The sequence below is a fragment of the Pteropus alecto genome, unplaced genomic scaffold (genome assembly GCF_000325575.1).
Source record: "Pteropus alecto unplaced genomic scaffold, ASM32557v1 scaffold281, whole genome shotgun sequence".
NCBI classification, from domain to species: Eukaryota; Metazoa; Chordata; class Mammalia; order Chiroptera; family Pteropodidae; genus Pteropus; species Pteropus alecto.
In genome coordinates this window covers 682807-700663 of record NW_006431909.1, presented here as the reverse complement: position 1 = coordinate 700663, position 17857 = coordinate 682807, and the positions used below count along the sequence as shown (strand labels likewise).

At 55.3% G+C, this 17857-nt stretch overlaps 1 protein-coding gene across 1 annotated transcript; it reads left to right on the top strand.

The window, feature by feature from the left end:
- The first annotated feature begins 6 nt into the window (after positions 1-6).
- Positions 7-15363, top strand: ARHGAP33 (Rho GTPase activating protein 33). The gene is made up of 22 exons (XM_006905960.3): positions 7-2459; positions 4413-4510; positions 4585-4669; positions 5034-5114; positions 5220-5357; positions 5793-5885; positions 6443-6565; positions 6655-6732; positions 6818-6884; positions 6981-7040; positions 7140-7292; positions 7376-7478; positions 8683-8827; positions 8908-8990; positions 9075-9182; positions 10538-10683; positions 11316-11469; positions 11554-11699; positions 11779-11853; positions 12942-13601; positions 13692-14083; positions 14165-15363. The coding sequence occupies exons 1-22, from the start codon at positions 2454-2456 to the stop codon at positions 14960-14962; spliced, it is 3792 nt and encodes a 1263-aa protein (XP_006906022.2). The 5' UTR covers positions 7-2453; the 3' UTR covers positions 14963-15363.
- The last annotated feature ends 2494 nt before the right edge of the window (positions 15364-17857 follow it).

The window sequence follows — 17857 nt, the reverse complement described above, 5'->3', positions numbered from 1 at the left end:
CCTCTCCCTCTCCCTCTCCCTCTCGTCTCTTGTTTTAGAGTCCTTATAAAAACTCCAGTTCCCATACTGAGTAGGGATTTGGGTTACGCAGGTGTGTGTACTTGTCAAAATTCAGTGAGATTTGTGGATTTCATTGTACATAAGTTAACCTCAAAAGAAAAATTAAATATTGAACTCTAGAGATATGCATACTGAAGTATTTAGGGGAAAATAAACCAATGTTTTTAATTTATTTTGAACTTAGAAAAATTAGATTAGTAGATGAATAGAGTAATAGGTGGATGTGAGATAAATCAAATATAGTAAAATATTAATGGTAAGATCTGGATGTTCATTGTAAATTGTTCAACTTTGCTGTATGTTAGAGACTTTTCATAATAAAATGTTGGAGAATATATAATCAGGATTTTTTGACATCTATATAAAAGGATAATGGAATAGATTTCTGTAAAAAGTAGCTTCTTTATGTCAGACATGGTAAATATTTGTTTTCAGCCATTTTGAAAAAACCATACATTTAAATGAAACCAACAAGAAGGAAATAGATGTTTAGATAAAAGGAGAAATCAAAGATGTTTATAGTAGAATAACCTGATCTAGTTGAGGAGAGAATAGGGCCTAGAAGGATTTTAAGGAAGTTACATTTAAGCTGAGACAGGAATTAACTAGTTGACAAAGGGTCATCCCAATTACTATTGCTGGGTAATAAGCCACCCCCAAAACTTAATGGCTAAAAACAATCATTTTATTATGTTTATGGATTCCGTGAGTCAAATTTGGACATGGCATAGTTGGGGACAATTTGTCTCTGCTTCATGGTGTCTAGAGGTTCAACTGGGAAGACTCAGGTGATTCGACAGCTGGATATGGAACCTCTGGAGCTTCTTCACAAAAAATCTGGCAACCAGGGCTCAGATGATGAGCTGGAATTATGGCTGTAGTGCCTACACATAATTTCCATGTGGCTTGGGCTTCCACACAGCATGGCTACCTCAGCATAGTTGCATTTCTCACTTGATGCCTCAACAACTCTAGAGCTAGTCATTCCAGTGGACAAGAAAAAAGCTGCATTGTCTTTTACTACCTAGCCTTGGAAATCATGTAGTGTTCATTCTACTATTCTTTATTGGTGGGAGTCGTCACAGTCCTGCCAAGATTCAAAGAGAAGAGGGCATATTCACCTTTTCATGAGAGGCATGTCAAAGAATTTGCAGCCACCACAGAGGTAAAGGGACAGGGCTTGTGGAGAATACACCAGATAGGGTGAACATCATGTGGGAAATATCTGTGATGCGAGTGAGGTCTGCAAGTTCAATAAATTGAAATAAGTAACTTTAAATTGACCTTCTCCCAGCACCCCCTTTCCCCGGTCCCTGCTTAATTTTTATCCATAGACCTTATCACCTAATATTCTAAATTTTTAAATATTTATTCACTGTTTTCTCCCACTAGTTTTTGAGTTCATTCTGGGCAGGGAATATGTTCCCTTGTTTTGGTTACTGATATTTCCACAAATTAAGTTTTTGAATGAATGAGTGCATGGATCAAGGATGTACCTTCTGAGGTGAGAGCTTTGTTGAGGGCATGACCAATGGGAGAGTCTTCTTGGAAAGGGCGTTGTTACACAGTGTCTTCTGAGCCTGGCCCAGTCAGCGATGGGAACAATTGAGATTGGCCTTATGGGAGGCATGTCATGTTCTGGCATTGTAGGCTAAACTTATTCCTAGGAAAAAGGAGTCCAGGCTGGAGGCAGGCCTGTAATAAGCATCAGAGAAGGCGAGGAAAATGTCAGTGGGTAGGGCGAGGCCTAGTCGCAGAATGCCTAGGGTTATACCATACAGGGCAACTGAGGCAGTGGAAACCGTCGATGGGCGAAAGTCTTCAGTATTCTGTGGGCGGGGGCAGGACTGACAAGATGAGATTAGAGGTTTGAAAGGTTGAAAAACTGCTTGGGGGTGGAGAAAAACCCTGAGCCCATAGGAGGATCCAATTATGAGCGTCAGAGTGGACCAGTCAATGAGAGTAGACTAAGAAGAGGGCCCATCGCTTAGTATTATAAATGTTAGAAGCAAATCATAAAGAACCTGGGGGTGTGTCTCAGGGTAGGAATGACAGCCAATGACAAGCGGCCATGGGCGTGGCGCTGTCAAACTTCTCTGGGCTGGACCGAAGAGACCAAGACTGGGATGGTACCCAAGCCGAAGCCAATGAAAAGCCGCTAGGTGGGCGGGGAGTCTTCCTAAGGCTAAGGGTGGAGCCAATGAGAAGCGGCGCCGCGTCCTCACTGCCTCCGCCTCCGTGGGGCGCGCGCCTGAACCACGGGCAGCCGTTAGGGGCGGAGCCTGCAGCCGCCCGCGCGCGGCTCGCGCCCTCCCCTTTGTGTCGCCATGGCGGCGGCATCGGCGACAAGGACGACGACCGAGGGGTCCAGCGTCTGAGGAAGCCACGCGACCATGGTGGTGAGGGGCCCGCGCGGCCGTCGGTCCGTCCGCGTGGCAGTCTGTCCTTGCGCGGCCCCGCCCCGCGCGCCCCGCCCCCGGCCCCGCCCGAGTCCGAGGCCTGCGCCACTCCTCACCCCTCGTCGCGGTCCCTCTCGTCCCCAGGGCTGATTCTTGGTCCCAAGCCCTAACCCCGGCCCCGCCCTCTCAGCGTGCATCCCCTTCCAAGCTCTGTATGGGAATGACAGTGGCTGAAGACTTGGACTCGGGAGGAGGGGCTGGTCCAGGGAAGGACCAGGCATCCCCCAAGTGTCTCCTGCAGGGGCCTGCTGAAGCTCCCTGGGTCCTCACCAGTCCCCATCCCAGAGCCATCCTCAGAGTCCTCATCCCAGCCTCCACCGCTTCCTGGCCTAGCACCCTCCTCCCCCTACTACCAGTCCCTTTCTCATTCTCCAACCCCACCCCCATTCAGCTCCTTCCTCAGCCTGACCCTTTTCTTCTCCTCATTCTCACTCCATCCCAGTCCCTCTCAATTAACCCTCCTCTATCCATTCCCAACAGCCTGAACCTCAGCCTCTCCAGCTGCCCCTCCTCCTTCTTTCTCCACCCCAACCCCTTGATCCTTGGATCCTCTCCATCTTCTTGTCTTCATCCTCCCTCCCCTACTGTCTCCCTCTCCCACCATGCTGCTCCTGCTCATTCATCCATTCATTCCCTCATTTGCTCACTTAACAAATGACTGAGACCTATTTGTAGACCCCGTGCTCCAGGCACAGAGTCAGATCCTATCCTGCCTTGGGGAGCATAGGCTGGAGGGGGACAGATCTGAGGGTGAGACCCAAGGATGAATTCACAGTAGCAGGGATATGAAGGAGGGAGAAGCTAGAGCCCATTCCGGGGAGTTTCCATCTGGTAGCTGGTTAATTCATGAAATTTTACCCTGCTCCCGCTGTGCAACTGGGCTGACACGCTGGGTGTTGGGACTGAGCCGAGAATCAGGCAGAACCTTACCTGTGAGGAACACCAATTCTGCGCCCACCTCTGTACTGGGCAATACTGGAGAACTGGGCCCTTACCCTAGGCCCTGATCCTGGGGAGTTCACAGTCCAATGGGAGAGATGGACTTGTCACCAGACAGTCCAGAGTGCTCAGGGCTGTGATGGGGGAAGCCCAGGCAGAGTCATCAAGCCTGGGATGAGGGAACCTCAGGGAATGGAGGAGTCTGAAAGAGGTGCTTGACAGCCTGATAGGTCAGGGAGATCTTCTGAGAGGAAGAAACATAACAGTGGAGACCTGAGGGATGAGGAGGTGTGAACCTAGCGAAAGAACAAGAAAGAGGGTTCCATTCAGAGGGAACAGCCTTTGCAAAGGCTTAGAAGGAAATGAGAAGATGGTGCTTTTCTTGGACTCTTAGAAATTTGAGGGCTCTGAAAGTGGAGGCAAGAGGGAGAGATGAGGGTGGAGAGGTAAACAGAGACCAGAGAATCAGACTTTATCTTGAAGACAACAGGGAGCCATTGAAAGTCCATAATCTATGGAGAGACAGAGGCAGATTTGTGTTGTGTGAAAATGATACTGGATCTTGCTATGAAGAAGCAGGAGGGGAGAAGCTGGAAGCAGGAAGACATAAAATGGGAGTTGTGATTGTCCAGACGTCAGTGAGAGGTGTGGAGGGGCAAAATCCTGCAGGAGCTAAAGAAAAGGTTTAAACCTGGAGAAATGGTACCAGCATGCTCTATCCCTGCCTCACCTTCTACCCCTGCTTTTCCAGCTCCCCACCCCAGACCACACAGGAAGACTAAGTCTTATCCTCAGGCCTGCCTTCACCTCCCCTTGACCTACCCTGCTATTTCATGCTCATGGCAGTGTGTGGAGTGATCCAGGCCTCTAGGCCCAGGCTGGCAGATAACAATGCTACTGTTGTCTCTGTGCTCGCATCCCTGGGGGCCTCTGATTCTTCTTTCTGCTCTGCAGGCTCGAAGCACTGACAGCCTGGACGGCCCAGGGGAGGGCTCAGTGCAACCCCTGCCCACCACAGGGGGGCCCAGTGTGAAGGGGAAGTCTGGGAAGAGGTAAGAGGTGAGGGAGAGGCTCAGCTTAGGAGCCAAGCACAGGAGCCGCTAGTGATGTGTCACCTGTTCCCCAGGCTCTCTGCTCCTCGAGGTCCCTTCCCCCGGCTGGCTGACTGTGCCCATTTCCACTATGAGAATGTTGACTTTGGCCACATTCAGGTATGAAGGTTTGCACCCAGGTAGGAAGGTGAAATCCCACCCAATCCTGAAGCAATGTTAGCCACCCTGCCCCTGAGACCAGTCCCTGGGACCACCTGCTCCACCCATCTGAACAGTCTGTGGTAGCAGTTGCAGGGCGGAAGGGAAGAGCTGTTCATTCATTCGTTCATTCGTTCCTTTATTCATTTAGCAATAACTTTTTTGTTAGATGTATGCTCTGTGCCATGTCCCTGTACTCTGATTGAGACATCACCAGACCCTGTCCTTGGGGAACACAGACCTACCTCTAAAGAGTGCCCACCTGAAGAGGTCAGGACTGGCACAAAAGCGAGGCCCTCACCTGGACCTTTCTTTCCCTCTACAGCTCCTACTATCTCCAGGGCGTGAAGGCCCCGGCTTCTCTGGGGAGAATGAGCTCGTGTTTGGAGTACAGGTGACCTGTCAGGTGAGGCCACCCCTGCCTCTCATCTGGCCTAGCGGACTGGTCACCATGGTCCTCAGCTCAGTGTAATGGGACCACTGCTCCCTTCTGTCCTTTCTGCTCCCACAGGGCCGTTCCTGGCCAGTTCTCCGCAGTTATGATGACTTCCGTACCCTGGATGCCCACCTTCACCGGTGCATATTTGACCGGAGGTTTTCCTGCCTCCCAGAACTTCCCCCACCCCCAGAGGGTGCCAGGGCTGCCCAGGTAAACTGCTTATCTCAGCCCCTGCCTCAGCCACGGGGTGTCCTCATCAGCTATGTGAGAAACCATCAAAGCAGAGGGATCGATAAATATTTAAACACGAGTATGGCCTGAGTCCCAACCAGTCAGAATGGAGAGGCCCAGAATGGAGAGGCCCTAGAATTGCAGCAAAGTTCTGAAGGTTAGTTTTAGGATCATGGGTAGTTTGGGGGGTTCTGTGTGAGGGTCAACATGGCCAGACCAATGGAAGCACCTGGGAGCTTGGCATAGCCTATTTACCAACTGATATGACACTATTTCAGTACTTAACAGTGGAGCAGCAGCCATGCATTCAGATTGAATATCTGTCCCGCCCAGAGGCAAGCTAGGGCAGTATAGGAGGGCAGTAGGCTCACTTGGCTCTCCTCATAAGAATCCATCCTGACAACCTGCCCACAGATGCTGGTGCCGTTGCTGCTGCAATACCTGGAGACCCTGTCAGGACTGGTGGACAGTAACCTCAACTGCGGGCCTGTGCTCACCTGGATGGAGGTGGGCCCGGGCAGCAGGGCTTGGAGTTGGGAGTGAGTGAGGGATGTCTGAGGAGTGAGAACCAGCCTGGGAGTGTGTGTGGGCAAGGAAAGAAATGAGCCAGAGTGGAGGATGCACTGGTATTTCAGTGTCTGTGTGGGTGCATGCCTGTGAGAATAAGCACATGCGCTTTGTGTGTGTGTGTGTGTGTGTGTGTGTGTGCGCGCGTGCGTGCGTGTGCGTGTGCAGGTGTTGGGCTGTGGGGATGTGAGGATTTCAAGGTACGTCAGTTAGAAATAGATTTGGCTGTAACAGAATGCCTGGCTAAGTGACTTAAACCAGCAGCTTTTTAGATAGCAGATGCGCTATGGAGAATGAGGGTCCAGGGGTGTATCAGGAGGACTTCAGAGCAGGCAAGTCCTCCTGTGATGGAAAAGAAGGGGCATGAATTTAAGTGTTTGACCAATAGCTCTGAGTGACTGGGGCTCTTAAGTGGGGGACAAGTAGGCATGAAGGAACGTTCTCCACCTTTATTATCACCTCTGGCCTCTCCCTGCAACATCCCCCCTCCATCTCAGCTGGACAACCATGGCCGGCGGCTGCTCCTCAGTGAAGAGGCCTCCCTCAATATCCCTGCAGTGGCCGCTGCCCACGTGGTGAAACGGTACACAGCCCAGGCACCAGATGAGCTATCCTTCGAGGTGAGGCTGTGGGGGAACAGATTCCAGAGCTGGATGCCCTACTTCTCAGCCACCTCTGACCCTCTCTCCTCTCATCTGCCCAATTCCAGGTGGGAGACATTGTCTCAGTTATCGACATGCCGCCCACAGAGGATCGGAGCTGGTGGCGGGGCAAGAGAGGCTTCCAGGTGAGCCTGACTTGGGGTGGACAGGTAAAGCTAGGGTGCTGCATGAGCTATGGCAGCCCAGGCACTGACCCTGAACCCTCCTCAGGTCGGTTTCTTCCCCAGTGAGTGTGTGGAGCTATTCACAGAGCGGCCTGGTCCAGGATTCAAGGGGGGTAAGTGCCAGGGACAAAGTGGGGAGGCCTTCCCCACTTTGCCTTCCCCATCTTTTGCCGGCCTTTCATTCTTTCCACCCATCGTTCACCCCACAGATGCTGATGGTCCCCCATGTGGTGTCCCAACTCCCCAGGGTATCTCTTCTCTGACCTCAGGTAATGGATTGGAAACAAGGGGCCAGACCCCTGCCCGCCCCCCACCCCACCAGACTGGTGGCTGCACTGACCCTGTGTGGCCTGCCTTCAACCCCACAGCTGTGCCCCGGCCACGTGGGAAGCTGGCTGGCCTCCTGCGTACCTTCATGCGCTCCCGCCCTTCTCGGCAGCGGCTGCGACAGCGGGGCATCTTGCGGCAGAGGGTGTTCGGCTGTGACCTTGGAGAGCACCTCAGTAACTCAGGCCAGGATGGTGAGGCCCAGGCCCACCTGCCCAGCCCACCCCTCCCACCCGAGATTCAACTACCCAACCCTGACCCCACTGCTTTCTCCCAGTGCCCCAGGTGCTTCGCTGCTGCTCTGAGTTTATTGAGGCCCATGGGGTGGTAGATGGAATCTACCGGCTCTCAGGCGTGTCATCCAATATCCAGAGGCTACGGTGAGGGCCCTCCACCAACCCCTTCCCTCTACAAACATTTACTGAGCATCTTTAGTCCAGGCCCTGTGCCATGTGCTGGGGGCACAGAGTTCTTGGGAGTTAGGAGGGCATAGAACAATGCTGGACCGGGGCTGGAGGCAGGGAGGGCTTCTTTGAGGAAATGACACCCCAGCTGAGGCCTGAGAGGTGAGAGAAGAATGAGCATTAGAAGCAGACAGATCACTTTCATTGAGCACCTGTCACATGCCAAGCACTAGGCACTAGGGACACGGTGGTAAATGAGACAACCAGAAATTCTCACCCTCACGGGGCTCACATACTGGAAGTAGAGACAATCAAGGAGGAAATGAGAGAGTTTACTAGTAGGTGACAAGTGCTATGGGGAGCAAAAGGTTGGGTGGTAAGGAGGGTCATAATAATAAATCTGGGAGAGGTATTGCTGTTTAAATAGAGTGGACAGAGAAGGCCTCCTGGGGAAAAGCTCCCTCTGGCCTTTACAAGGAAGTGAGCAAGCCACATGGACATCCTGGGGAAAGCATTCGTGGTGGAGGGAACAGCCAGTCCAAAGGGGAAAGCAGCAGGAGTTGATGTCTGAGAAGTAATTAGGGGCAGAGCCTACAAGGCCTCTTTGATAACTGTTAGGATTTTGGCTTTTACTCAGAATGAAGGGGACCCACAGGAAGGTTCTGAGCTGAGAAGGGACAGCGTGCATGACAGTCTAGGAGGTGGGAAGCAGTGAGGCAAGAGCCCTGAGTCTGACAAGAGGCCATGAAGTGAGAGCACGGAGCCTAGGGGCAGTGAGAGACATGTCATGAGGTCACATGCATTGAGTTTTTACCCTTGAGCAGTTGGACACCACCAGGCAGTTGCATGTAGGGGCTGCTGGGATTTCAGCCACATTTTCCAGTGACCTCTTGAAGCCAGGAGAATGGCACAACTTGGTAGAAAAAGCATGGTCACTCTCTAGAGTCAGCCTTGGGTAGCTATAGGCAGGAGTACCTCTCACCTGAGCCTCGGTGTCCCCTGTAAAATGGGGCACCCTTTTCTTGGGCACACAGGGTTATTGCAGGTCCAGTAATGCTCTGCCTCTGAAGTGCCCAGCACAGAAAGAGGGTTGCAGTCAGGGGAGCAAGGAGGGCACAGCCAGGTGGGCCAGCTCTGACTCAAGTCTTCCTTCTCCTTGACCTTGACCTGGTGGCGTTAGGCATGAGTTTGACAGTGAGAGGATCCCTGAACTGTCTGGCCCAGCCTTCCTGCAGGACATCCACAGTGTGTCCTCCCTCTGCAAGCTCTACTTCCGAGAGCTGCCCAACCCTTTGCTCACATATCAGCTCTACGGGAAGTTTAGCGTGAGTAAGGGAGTTGCCAAGGTTGGAGGGTGCTGGGATGCATTGGGCCCAGCCTCCATCACAACTGTGCACAATCTCAGGAGGCCATGTCAGTGCCTGGAGAAGAAGAACGCCTGGTGCGCATCCATGACGTCATCCAGCAGCTGCCCCCGCCACACTACAGGTAAACCAGGAGGAGCAGAGAAGGGATGTGGTGGACTCACAAGGGAGTTGAGGCTCAGGTGGCCCCCTCCGCTCCTACCCCCAGGACCCTGGAATATCTGCTGAGGCACTTGGCCCGCATGGCGAGACACAGTGCCAACACCAGCATGCATGCCCGCAACCTGGCCATTGTCTGGGCGCCCAACCTGCTACGGTAAGCTGGCAGCTCATCAGCCTGTCACCCAAGCTCCCTCCCACAGACTGAGCTCCAAGCCTACACGGACCCTAGGAATCCACCCAACTTTTGTTCTCTTGTTCATATTTATTAAGTACCTCCAGGGTGCCAGCCCCTGTTCTCAGCAGTGGGGACAGAGTAGTGAGCAAGATCCTATGGTTCTGACCTCATGTTCTCATTGACAATGAACCACCAAGAAGAAAATACCGAATACGGTCTTCTAGTTGTAAGTGACAAGGAGAAAGATTACAAAGTAGGGAATGGGGATATGCAGGGTCATTGCTTTTCAGAATGTTTAGCTACAGTGTCAGGGAAGGCTTCAGTAAGAAGTCTTCTATGGCCAGCAGCAAGGTAAGCCCCAGAGGATTTGATGGTGACCGAGACAGACAAGCTCTCTGTCCTAAATAAAGTAGGTGGTACATCAGATGGTGGGTATAGGAACTATGGGAAAGAAAAAACAAATATGGACCTGGAATACAGGGAAGGTTTACAATTTTAAATAGGTGGTTAGGGAAGACTCCATTGAGAAGGTCACATTGGGATCAAATTGGAGAAGGTGAGAGGGGTCCATGTGGATATCTGGGGAGGAGCAAACCAGGCAGAGGGAACAGCAAGTGCAAAGGTCCTGGGTCTGGGTCAGGAGGAACAACAGGGAGGCCAGTGTGGCTGGATCTAAGTGAGCGAGTGAGTGAGTGAGTGAGTGAGGGGTTGGGGCACAGGAGGAGATGATGAAGTCAGAGAGGTCCTGGGAACCAGACAGAGGAGTAGCTTATGGGTTATAGGTCATGGTGAGGACTTTGCTTTTACCAGGAGTGAGGTACAGCCAGGTAAGGCTCTGAGCTGGGAGGGCCTTGACCTGACTCGGGGGTTCACAGGCTCCCTCTGTGTGTGTGGGGAGCAGACTGTGGGGGCAGGGGTGGGAGCAGGAGATCAGAGGGTAGTAGCCGTGAGGTCCAGGGGAGCGGGGATGGAGATTGGGCCAGGATAGGGCAGTGGAGGGGGAGAAGAGTTTAGATTCTGTACAGATTTTGTGGTTGGAGCCCACAGGATGTACGGACAGATTGGATGTGGGTATGAGAGAAAGAGAGGGGTCAAGGACAATTCCGAGGTGTCTGGCCTGAACCACTAAAGGACTGCATTGACTGAGATGGGGAAGATGAGAAGGGAACAGGTTTGGGGAAAGGTTCAGAACCCAGTTCTGGATGTGATCAGTTTGATAAGGTCAGAGGTGTTGAATGACAGTCATTGCTTCCATTGGCTCCCCACCGTACCTAGCCAGAACCCCTCAGCTGTGGCTCAAGGCATCTTATCGCCTTCTCTCTCTTCCTATCCAGGTCTATGGAGCTGGAATCGGTGGGGCTGGGTGGGGCAGCGGCCTTCCGGGAGGTTCGAGTGCAGTCGGTGGTGGTGGAATTCCTGCTCACGCATGTGGATGTCCTGTTCAGTGACACCTTTGCCTCTGCTGGCCTTGACCCTGCAGGTATGCTCATCCTACCCCCTTATGTCCTGGCTACTACCTCCTCATTGTCAGGGCTGCAGTGGGAGGGCAGGTGGGCTCCCAGCCCAGTCCCTACCCACTAAAGCTGGACCTCCCTCCAGGCTCCTTGAGGACCCCGCCCCGGCCTCTCCCTCCCCTCCCCACCCTTCTCATTTCAGCTCCTACGCTCAGGATCCCCACTTCTTGGCCCGGACATCGTTCTTCCTTCACCCCTTGTAGCTCCTGGGGGCACTTGGGGCCAGGGGTCCACCTGGGAGGAGGTGGGAGGTCCCCAGACTTGACCCTGCCCCAGCCCCACCTAGACTCCCTGCCCTGCCCCGGACCCCAGCCCAATCAGGATTCAGCACATCGGAGGGCCCACTGGCCCGAGGTAACTGAAGCCAGAGCCGCTGCCCTCGCTAGCTGCTGGGAGCTGCCTCATCAGCTGGTTCTGCCTCACTCCTCCTCCTCACCTGCCTGCTGCCCACCCATTCCCGCCTGATCCTCTCTGGTCCCCTGCCTTGCCAGCCCGGGGGGCACGCTTTGGGGCCGGGGCTTGGGCTGTAGTGCTTGGCTTTGCCTGTGGCCTTGAATGGCCTCCAGGCTGACAGCCATCTACTTTCCCAACTCCCCAGGCCGCTGCCTCCTTCCCAGGCCCAAGTCCCTTGCGGGCAGCGGCCCCTCTACTCGCCTGCTGACACTGGAGGAAGCTCAGGCTCGCACCCAGGGCCGGCTGGGGACACCCACTGACTCTACAGTTCCCAAGGCCTCAGCCTCACCTGCAGAAAGGTGAGTGGGATGCCAGGGAGTAGAATGGTTAGCTCGGAGACCCCAGCTCCTCAGACTGCCTCCTATGTCTCGCTCAAACCCCAGGAGGAAAGGGGAAAGAGGCGAGAAACAGCGGAAGTCAGGGGGTAGCAGCTGGAAGACCTTCTTTGCACTGGGCCGGGGCCCCAGCATCCCCCGAAAGAAGCCTCTTCCCTGGCTGGGGAGCACACGCGCTCCACCACAGCCTTCAGGTCAGAGATCGGGCAATCGGTGTGGTGGTGGAGGACGCACGATGGAGCACCCCTGTGACCCTTCTACCTCTCCTTGCAGGGAGCCGACCTGACACAGTCACACTAAGATCTGCCAAGAGTGAAGAGTCTCTGTCATCGCAGGCCAGTGGTGCTGGTGAGCTCAGCGTGGCCTGGTCTGTACCTGGGTGGAGCTAAGTGGGGCTGGGGCCCTGAGTTGGCCTCCCAGGGCTGTACTTCAAATTTAGGGGTCTTGGGATTTTTTAGTTTTAATCTGGACATTGGGTACTATGAGTTGGATAAAGCATCACCCTTGGTTCATGACACACTATGATCATCGGTCCATACAGGGTTCTTTCATTTATTTATTTATTTATTTATTCCCTTTGAAAAAATTTAAATAATATAATGAACGCCAATGAACCCACTTGCCAGAACTAAAAGAGCCCCACTACCTTACCTGCAGACTCCTCCCCTTTCCCACCTGCTGCCTCCCCACCAGAGGCATCCTCTAGATTTAATGGTCATCATCCCCTTGTTTTCAAGGTTTTATCACGTATAGGTGTATGTGTAAATAACATACTGCACAGTTCTAGTCATTTTGAACTTTAATTAAAGGTATTATAAGAAAGGGAGTATTATTCTGTATGTGGAACTTGACTGTCACCACTGCATTACAGACTACCATCCATGTTGCTGGGTGCGAGTCAGGCTCTCTCTTCTCTGCTGCTCTCTAGTGTTCCATGTGGATATCCCATGGGGAGTCGCTTGCCCATCTTACCTCCAACGGATTTGGGGGGCTCTTATGGGCACTCCCTGCCATGCCCCACACCTGAGAGCTCTATACATATCCAGGAATGGCTGTGCATACTCGAGTGTATGCTCGCGTTCCACTGAACAAGACAAGGCCATTGTTTTCCAAATGTGTCGCCCCAGTCTGTATTCCCAGCAGCCTTGTTTGAAATCCGGTTGGTCTCATACTCACAGCCCATTGGGTCGCTGGATTTTATTCTGGCCTTTGGATCTTGAATGGTTCCCCTCATGAACTTGCCATTCATTTCCTTTATCATTATGAGTCTGAATAGTTCTCCCTGGATTCGAAGCCAGTTGTGACCCTATCTAGGGAAGGTCCTCTGTATGTTATTTCTCCAGCCTCCTGGGTTGTGTGCCCTATTCTCACTGATGTACAGGTATGGAAAGTTCTGAGCCCTGGGCCCTAACTGCCCCTACCCACTGCCCTTCTAGGCCTCCAGAGGCTGCACAGGCTACGGCGACCCCACTCCAGCAGTGATGCTTTCCCAGTGGGCCCGGCACCTGCTGGCTCCTGCGAAAGTCTGTCCTCGTCCTCTTCCTCTGAGTCCTCTGAGTCCTCTGAGTCCTCTGAGTCCTCAGCAGCCGGGCTGGGGGCACTCTCCGGTTCCCCTTCGCACCGAACTTCGGCCTGGCTAGATGATGGTGATGAGCTGGACTTCAGCCCACCCCGCTGCCTGGAGGGGCTCCGGGGGCTCGACTTTGATCCCCTTACCTTTCGCTGCAGCAGCCCCACCCCAGGGGACCCTGCACCTCCTGCCAGCCCGGCCCCCCCGGCCCCTGCTTCTGCCTTCCCACCCAGGGTAACCCCCCAGGCCCTCTCTCCCTGTGGGCCCACCAGCCCTGCCTCACCCACTGCCCTGGACATCTCAGAGCCCTTGGCTGTAACAGTGCCACCTGCTGTCTTGGAGCTGCTAGGGGCTGGGGGAACACCTGCCTCAGCCACCCCAAAGCCAGCCCCCAGCCCAGGCCTGCGCCCCCATCTCATTCCCCTGCTGCTGCATGGAGCCGAAGCCCAGCTAAGTGACACCTGCCAACAAGAAATCTGCAATAAGCTGGCACTACCTGGTCCTCAAGGAGCCCAAGTCCAGCATGGTAAGTCCTACTCAGCCCGCCCCACACCCTCACAGACCCTAAGGCTGCACTCATGACCTGGCTGACACCCCTTCCCATTCCTCTGTGTAGGACCTGGTATGGATTCGCCACTGCTGCCACCACCCCTGTCTCTCCTGCGCCCTGGGGGTGCTCCACCTCCACCCCCCAAGAACCCAGCACGCCTCATGGCCCTGGCCCTGGCTGAGCAGGCTCAGCAGGTGGCCCAGAGACAGAACCAACAGGAGCATGGGAGCACCCCATCTGCTCCCCACTCCCCTTTCTGCCGCTCACTGTCCTTGGAGGTGGGCAGTAAGCCCCCGGGGACCTCAGGGAGTGGGCCACCCACCCACTCCCTAGCCCACCCAGGTGCCTGGGCTCCAGGACCCCCACCCTCCCTACCAAGGCAACAAAGTGATGGGAGCCTGGTGAGGAGCCAGCGGCCCACAGGGATCTCAAGGAGGGGACGCAGAGGCCCTGCCCAGGTCAGTGCCCAGCTCAGGACAGGTGGGGGCTGCAATGTGCCAGAGACATCGGCCTAGTTCCCATGTTCTGTCTCCTCACAGGTTCCCGCTTCTGTGAGAACCCCCGGCTGCTTCTCCTCAGCCCCCCGGGAGTGCCTGCCACCCTTTCTTGGGGTCCCCAAATCAGGCTTGTACCCTCTGGCCTCCCCATCCTTCCAGCCCAGCTCCCCAGCTCCAGTCTGGAGGAGCTCCTTGGGTCCTCCTGCACCACTTGACAGGGGAGAGAACCTATACTATGAAATAGAGGCAGGTGAGGGGTCCCCCTACTCTGGCCCCACCCAGTCCTGGAGTCCCTTTCGCTCCATGCCCCCAGATAGGCTCAATGCCTCATATGGCATGCTTGGCCAATCGCCACCACTCCACAGGTCCCCCAACTTCCTGCTCAGCTACCCACCACCCCCCTCCTGCTTTCCCCATAACCACCTGGGTTATTCGGCCCCTCAGCACCCCACCCGGCGCCCCACCCGGCCTGAGCCCCTCTATGTCAACCTAGCCCTAGGTCCCAGGGGTCCCTCACCTGCCTCTTCTAGCTCCTCCTCCCCTCCTGCGCACCCCCGTAGCCATTCAGATCCTGGTCCCCCAGCCCCCCACATACCCCAGAAACAGCGGGCCCCCTGGGGCCCCCACACCCCTCACAGGGTGCCTGGGCCCTGGGGCCCTCCCGAGCCTCTCCTGTTCTACCGGGCAGCCCCACCAGCCTATGGCAGAGGGGGCGAGCACCACCGAGGGTCCTTGTACAGGAATGGGGGACAAGGAAGGGAAGGGGCTGGTCCCCCACCCCCCTACCCCACTCCCAGCTGGTCCCTCCACTCTGAGGGCCAAACTCGAAGCTACTGCTGAGCCAGAGCTGAGAGAGACCTTCCTCCTTTCCCTTCTCCCTCACCGATCTTGGCCCAACCCAATCCCTTATTTTGTATTTTCTTGAGCTCCTGACCCCTACCCCAGGTTTCTAACTTTGTAACTTGCTTTTGTTGTGGGTCCCTAACTTGTTATCATGGCTTCCCTACCCAGGGCTGAAGGGCACACCCATCAGCTCTCACAAATCTGAGGGCTAGACTGACACCATGTCCTCTCCCTCCGGGAGCCCCCAGCATGTCCTGACTAGTACACAGGGGGTAGGGGGACAGCTCCTTCCCATCTCTTCCCACATACCCCACTAAACCATCTGACAAAATTAATGAATAAAAATGGTGAAAATACGGATGTCGGGCTCAGTGAATAAAGAGACAGGGACAGATGGATTGCTTTATCATTTTATTTCATTTTATCTTTTCAGCAGATACTGAGGAGAGAGTCCCTCTTGGAAGGCACTGAGGGGTGATATCTGCAGAGAGGAGGCCATGGGAGCCCTAAGAATCTGTGTCAGGAGTGGGGTCAAGGCTGGGTCTGTCTCGGAGTTGGCATCCACCTTGTAGCTCGGCCATGATCTCCTCCAACAGATCCATCCTGGGGAGGAGTGGGATAGGGATGGACGGAAGGTGCCCTCAGGAATGAGAAAGGGGCCCAGGGGCCCTCCCACTAAGGCCCCTTTCTCACTTCTGCATACTGGAGAAGGGATCTCCTCTGATCAGCTCAGGGCTGGCCACCTGCAGGGATAAAAGCTGGAGCTGCTACCTGGTGGCCATGAAGCTCAGATGGACCGGGGTAAGGTGGGGGGGTGGGCAGGGGATGGGCTCAGGGTCTTTTGCTTCACCTGCCCCAGTGGCCTTCCCTGCCAACAGCCTCCAGGGTATGGGAAGCCTTCCTGTGGGTCAGCAGGCATGGTTTGGGCTCCCAGGGCTGGGAGTCCAGCAGGACAGCCCTGTGTGTGTGTCACCTAAGCCCCTGCAGGGCTGGGATCTTGGCTGAGAACTTCCCCTTAAGCTGTTCTACAGAGCCCTGACTCCCCAGTGGAGAGGCTGAGTCCTGAAGGCTGGAGTGTAGGGCAAGGCCCTGGGAGAAGCAGGGTTGGTCAGGAGTCACAGGTCATTGAGGGGACAGCTGGGGGTCCTGTAGGGTTCCCTGGTCAAAGGAGAGACAGCCAGGGAAATTGGGGCTGGTGACAACTGGGGGGAGGGGTCACAGGTTAGGGACTGGATGGTCGTACAGGGCTTGGGGTATCCATACTGTTGAGCTGGGTTCCGGGCAGTGCTGCAAGCTGACCCTGGTTGTGGGGCTGTGGCCTGGGCAGAAGCCAGGGCTGGGACTGGGACTGCTGCCTAGAGTCAAGCTGCTACCTGAGTCCCAGGCTGTGTCCCTCTGGGCTCTGCCGTGGCCCACGACCTGAGGAGTCTCCAGGACCTGCAGAGAGCAATGGCAGAGAGCTGCCATGGTTGGTCCAGGTGTCCCACAACTCCCTTGGTCCTCCACATCCCCGCCCTGGCTCCTACCTGGGATTGGAAGGGGCCCAGGGACCTTATGGGGGACTCAGGCCTGGGTGTGGTCTTGGCTCGAGACGCTACCTCATAGTACAGTGTCTCTGGAGGGACAAACCATTTGGTTGGAATGGGGGGGTACAGCTGAGTTATGCCCAGCACTGGCCACCACCCCTCCTTGCCCTCTAACCTGGTGGGGAACCGTGGGGTGCAGGGCACAGTGTGGTCCAATCCATCAGGAAGCTCACCTCAGGAGCCGAGTCCTGTGGAAAGGAGATTGGATGTGGGCCCTGTCTTCCATGGCTACCACTCACCCCTGCTAACCTGTCATGTACCTGAGCCATGGCCTCCCGTAGCAGGTATCGGGTATTCTGCAGGCTGCCCCAGCGGTCAGCAGGCCCTCGGCCCAGTCCAGCCCGAACCAAGGCCTGGTAAGGGGTTGGCACCAGGGGGTTCAGGGCTGGGCTCTCACCTGCCTCCAGTTTAGCCTTTACCTCAGGCCCCTCTTTTCCAGCCCAGGGCAGCTCTCCTGTGAGGAAGCATGATTGGAGAACCAAAATGGGAGTGGGGGGTGCCTCCGTGGGGCAAGGTATAGGGTCACTCACTGACCAGTGAAGACCTCCTGGGCCAGGATGCAGAAGCTATAGAGGTCTGAGGTGGTAGCAGGCATATCACCGCAGATGAGCTCAAGTGGCAGCCATGGGTACAATTCGGGAGGCGGGGGCAGCCCTGGGCCTGGCCTTCCCCAGGAGTAGGAGTCCTGCTGAGGCCTGTGGAAGCCGAGGGGTCTGGTGAGTCATTGGCTGCTCAACAGGAACACTGGGCAGGCAGGTGAGATGCACTTACCTGGGCCGCAGCCAGCACTGGCGCAGTGGGCGCCCGTGCTCCAGGCTGCCCACCTTGGCCAGGCCTGGCCGCACCAGCTGCACAGCATGCGAGCTAAGGCCACCATGAGCATGCCAGCGGGCCTGCAGGAACAGCAAGGCCTCTAGCACCTGTAGCAACAGGCAGCCAGGCAGCAGGCCTGGCACAGTGCAGGGCCACCCCTTGCTCGGTCCCTTGGGGTGCAGCACCACATGCAGGGAGCCTAGCCACACAGGCTCGAAGAGAAGGCGCAGCTCCGACAGGTCCGCCGAGGGGCTCAGTGCCATCAGAAGCAACAGGTTGGGGTGGTGCAGGGTGCTGGGTGGGAAGAGAGCATGCCACTCACAAGGAGACTCTGACCTGTATGGGGCGGGGGCTGCCCCTGGGAACAGGTCACTATGTGCCAGGGGCTGCTGATCTACACCAGCTACTGGGCAAGAGAGAAAGTGAGACCCCAGGTCACACAGAGACGGTGCTGGCCGTCAGAGAGCCAGCACCCACTGTGTACCCTGTTCGT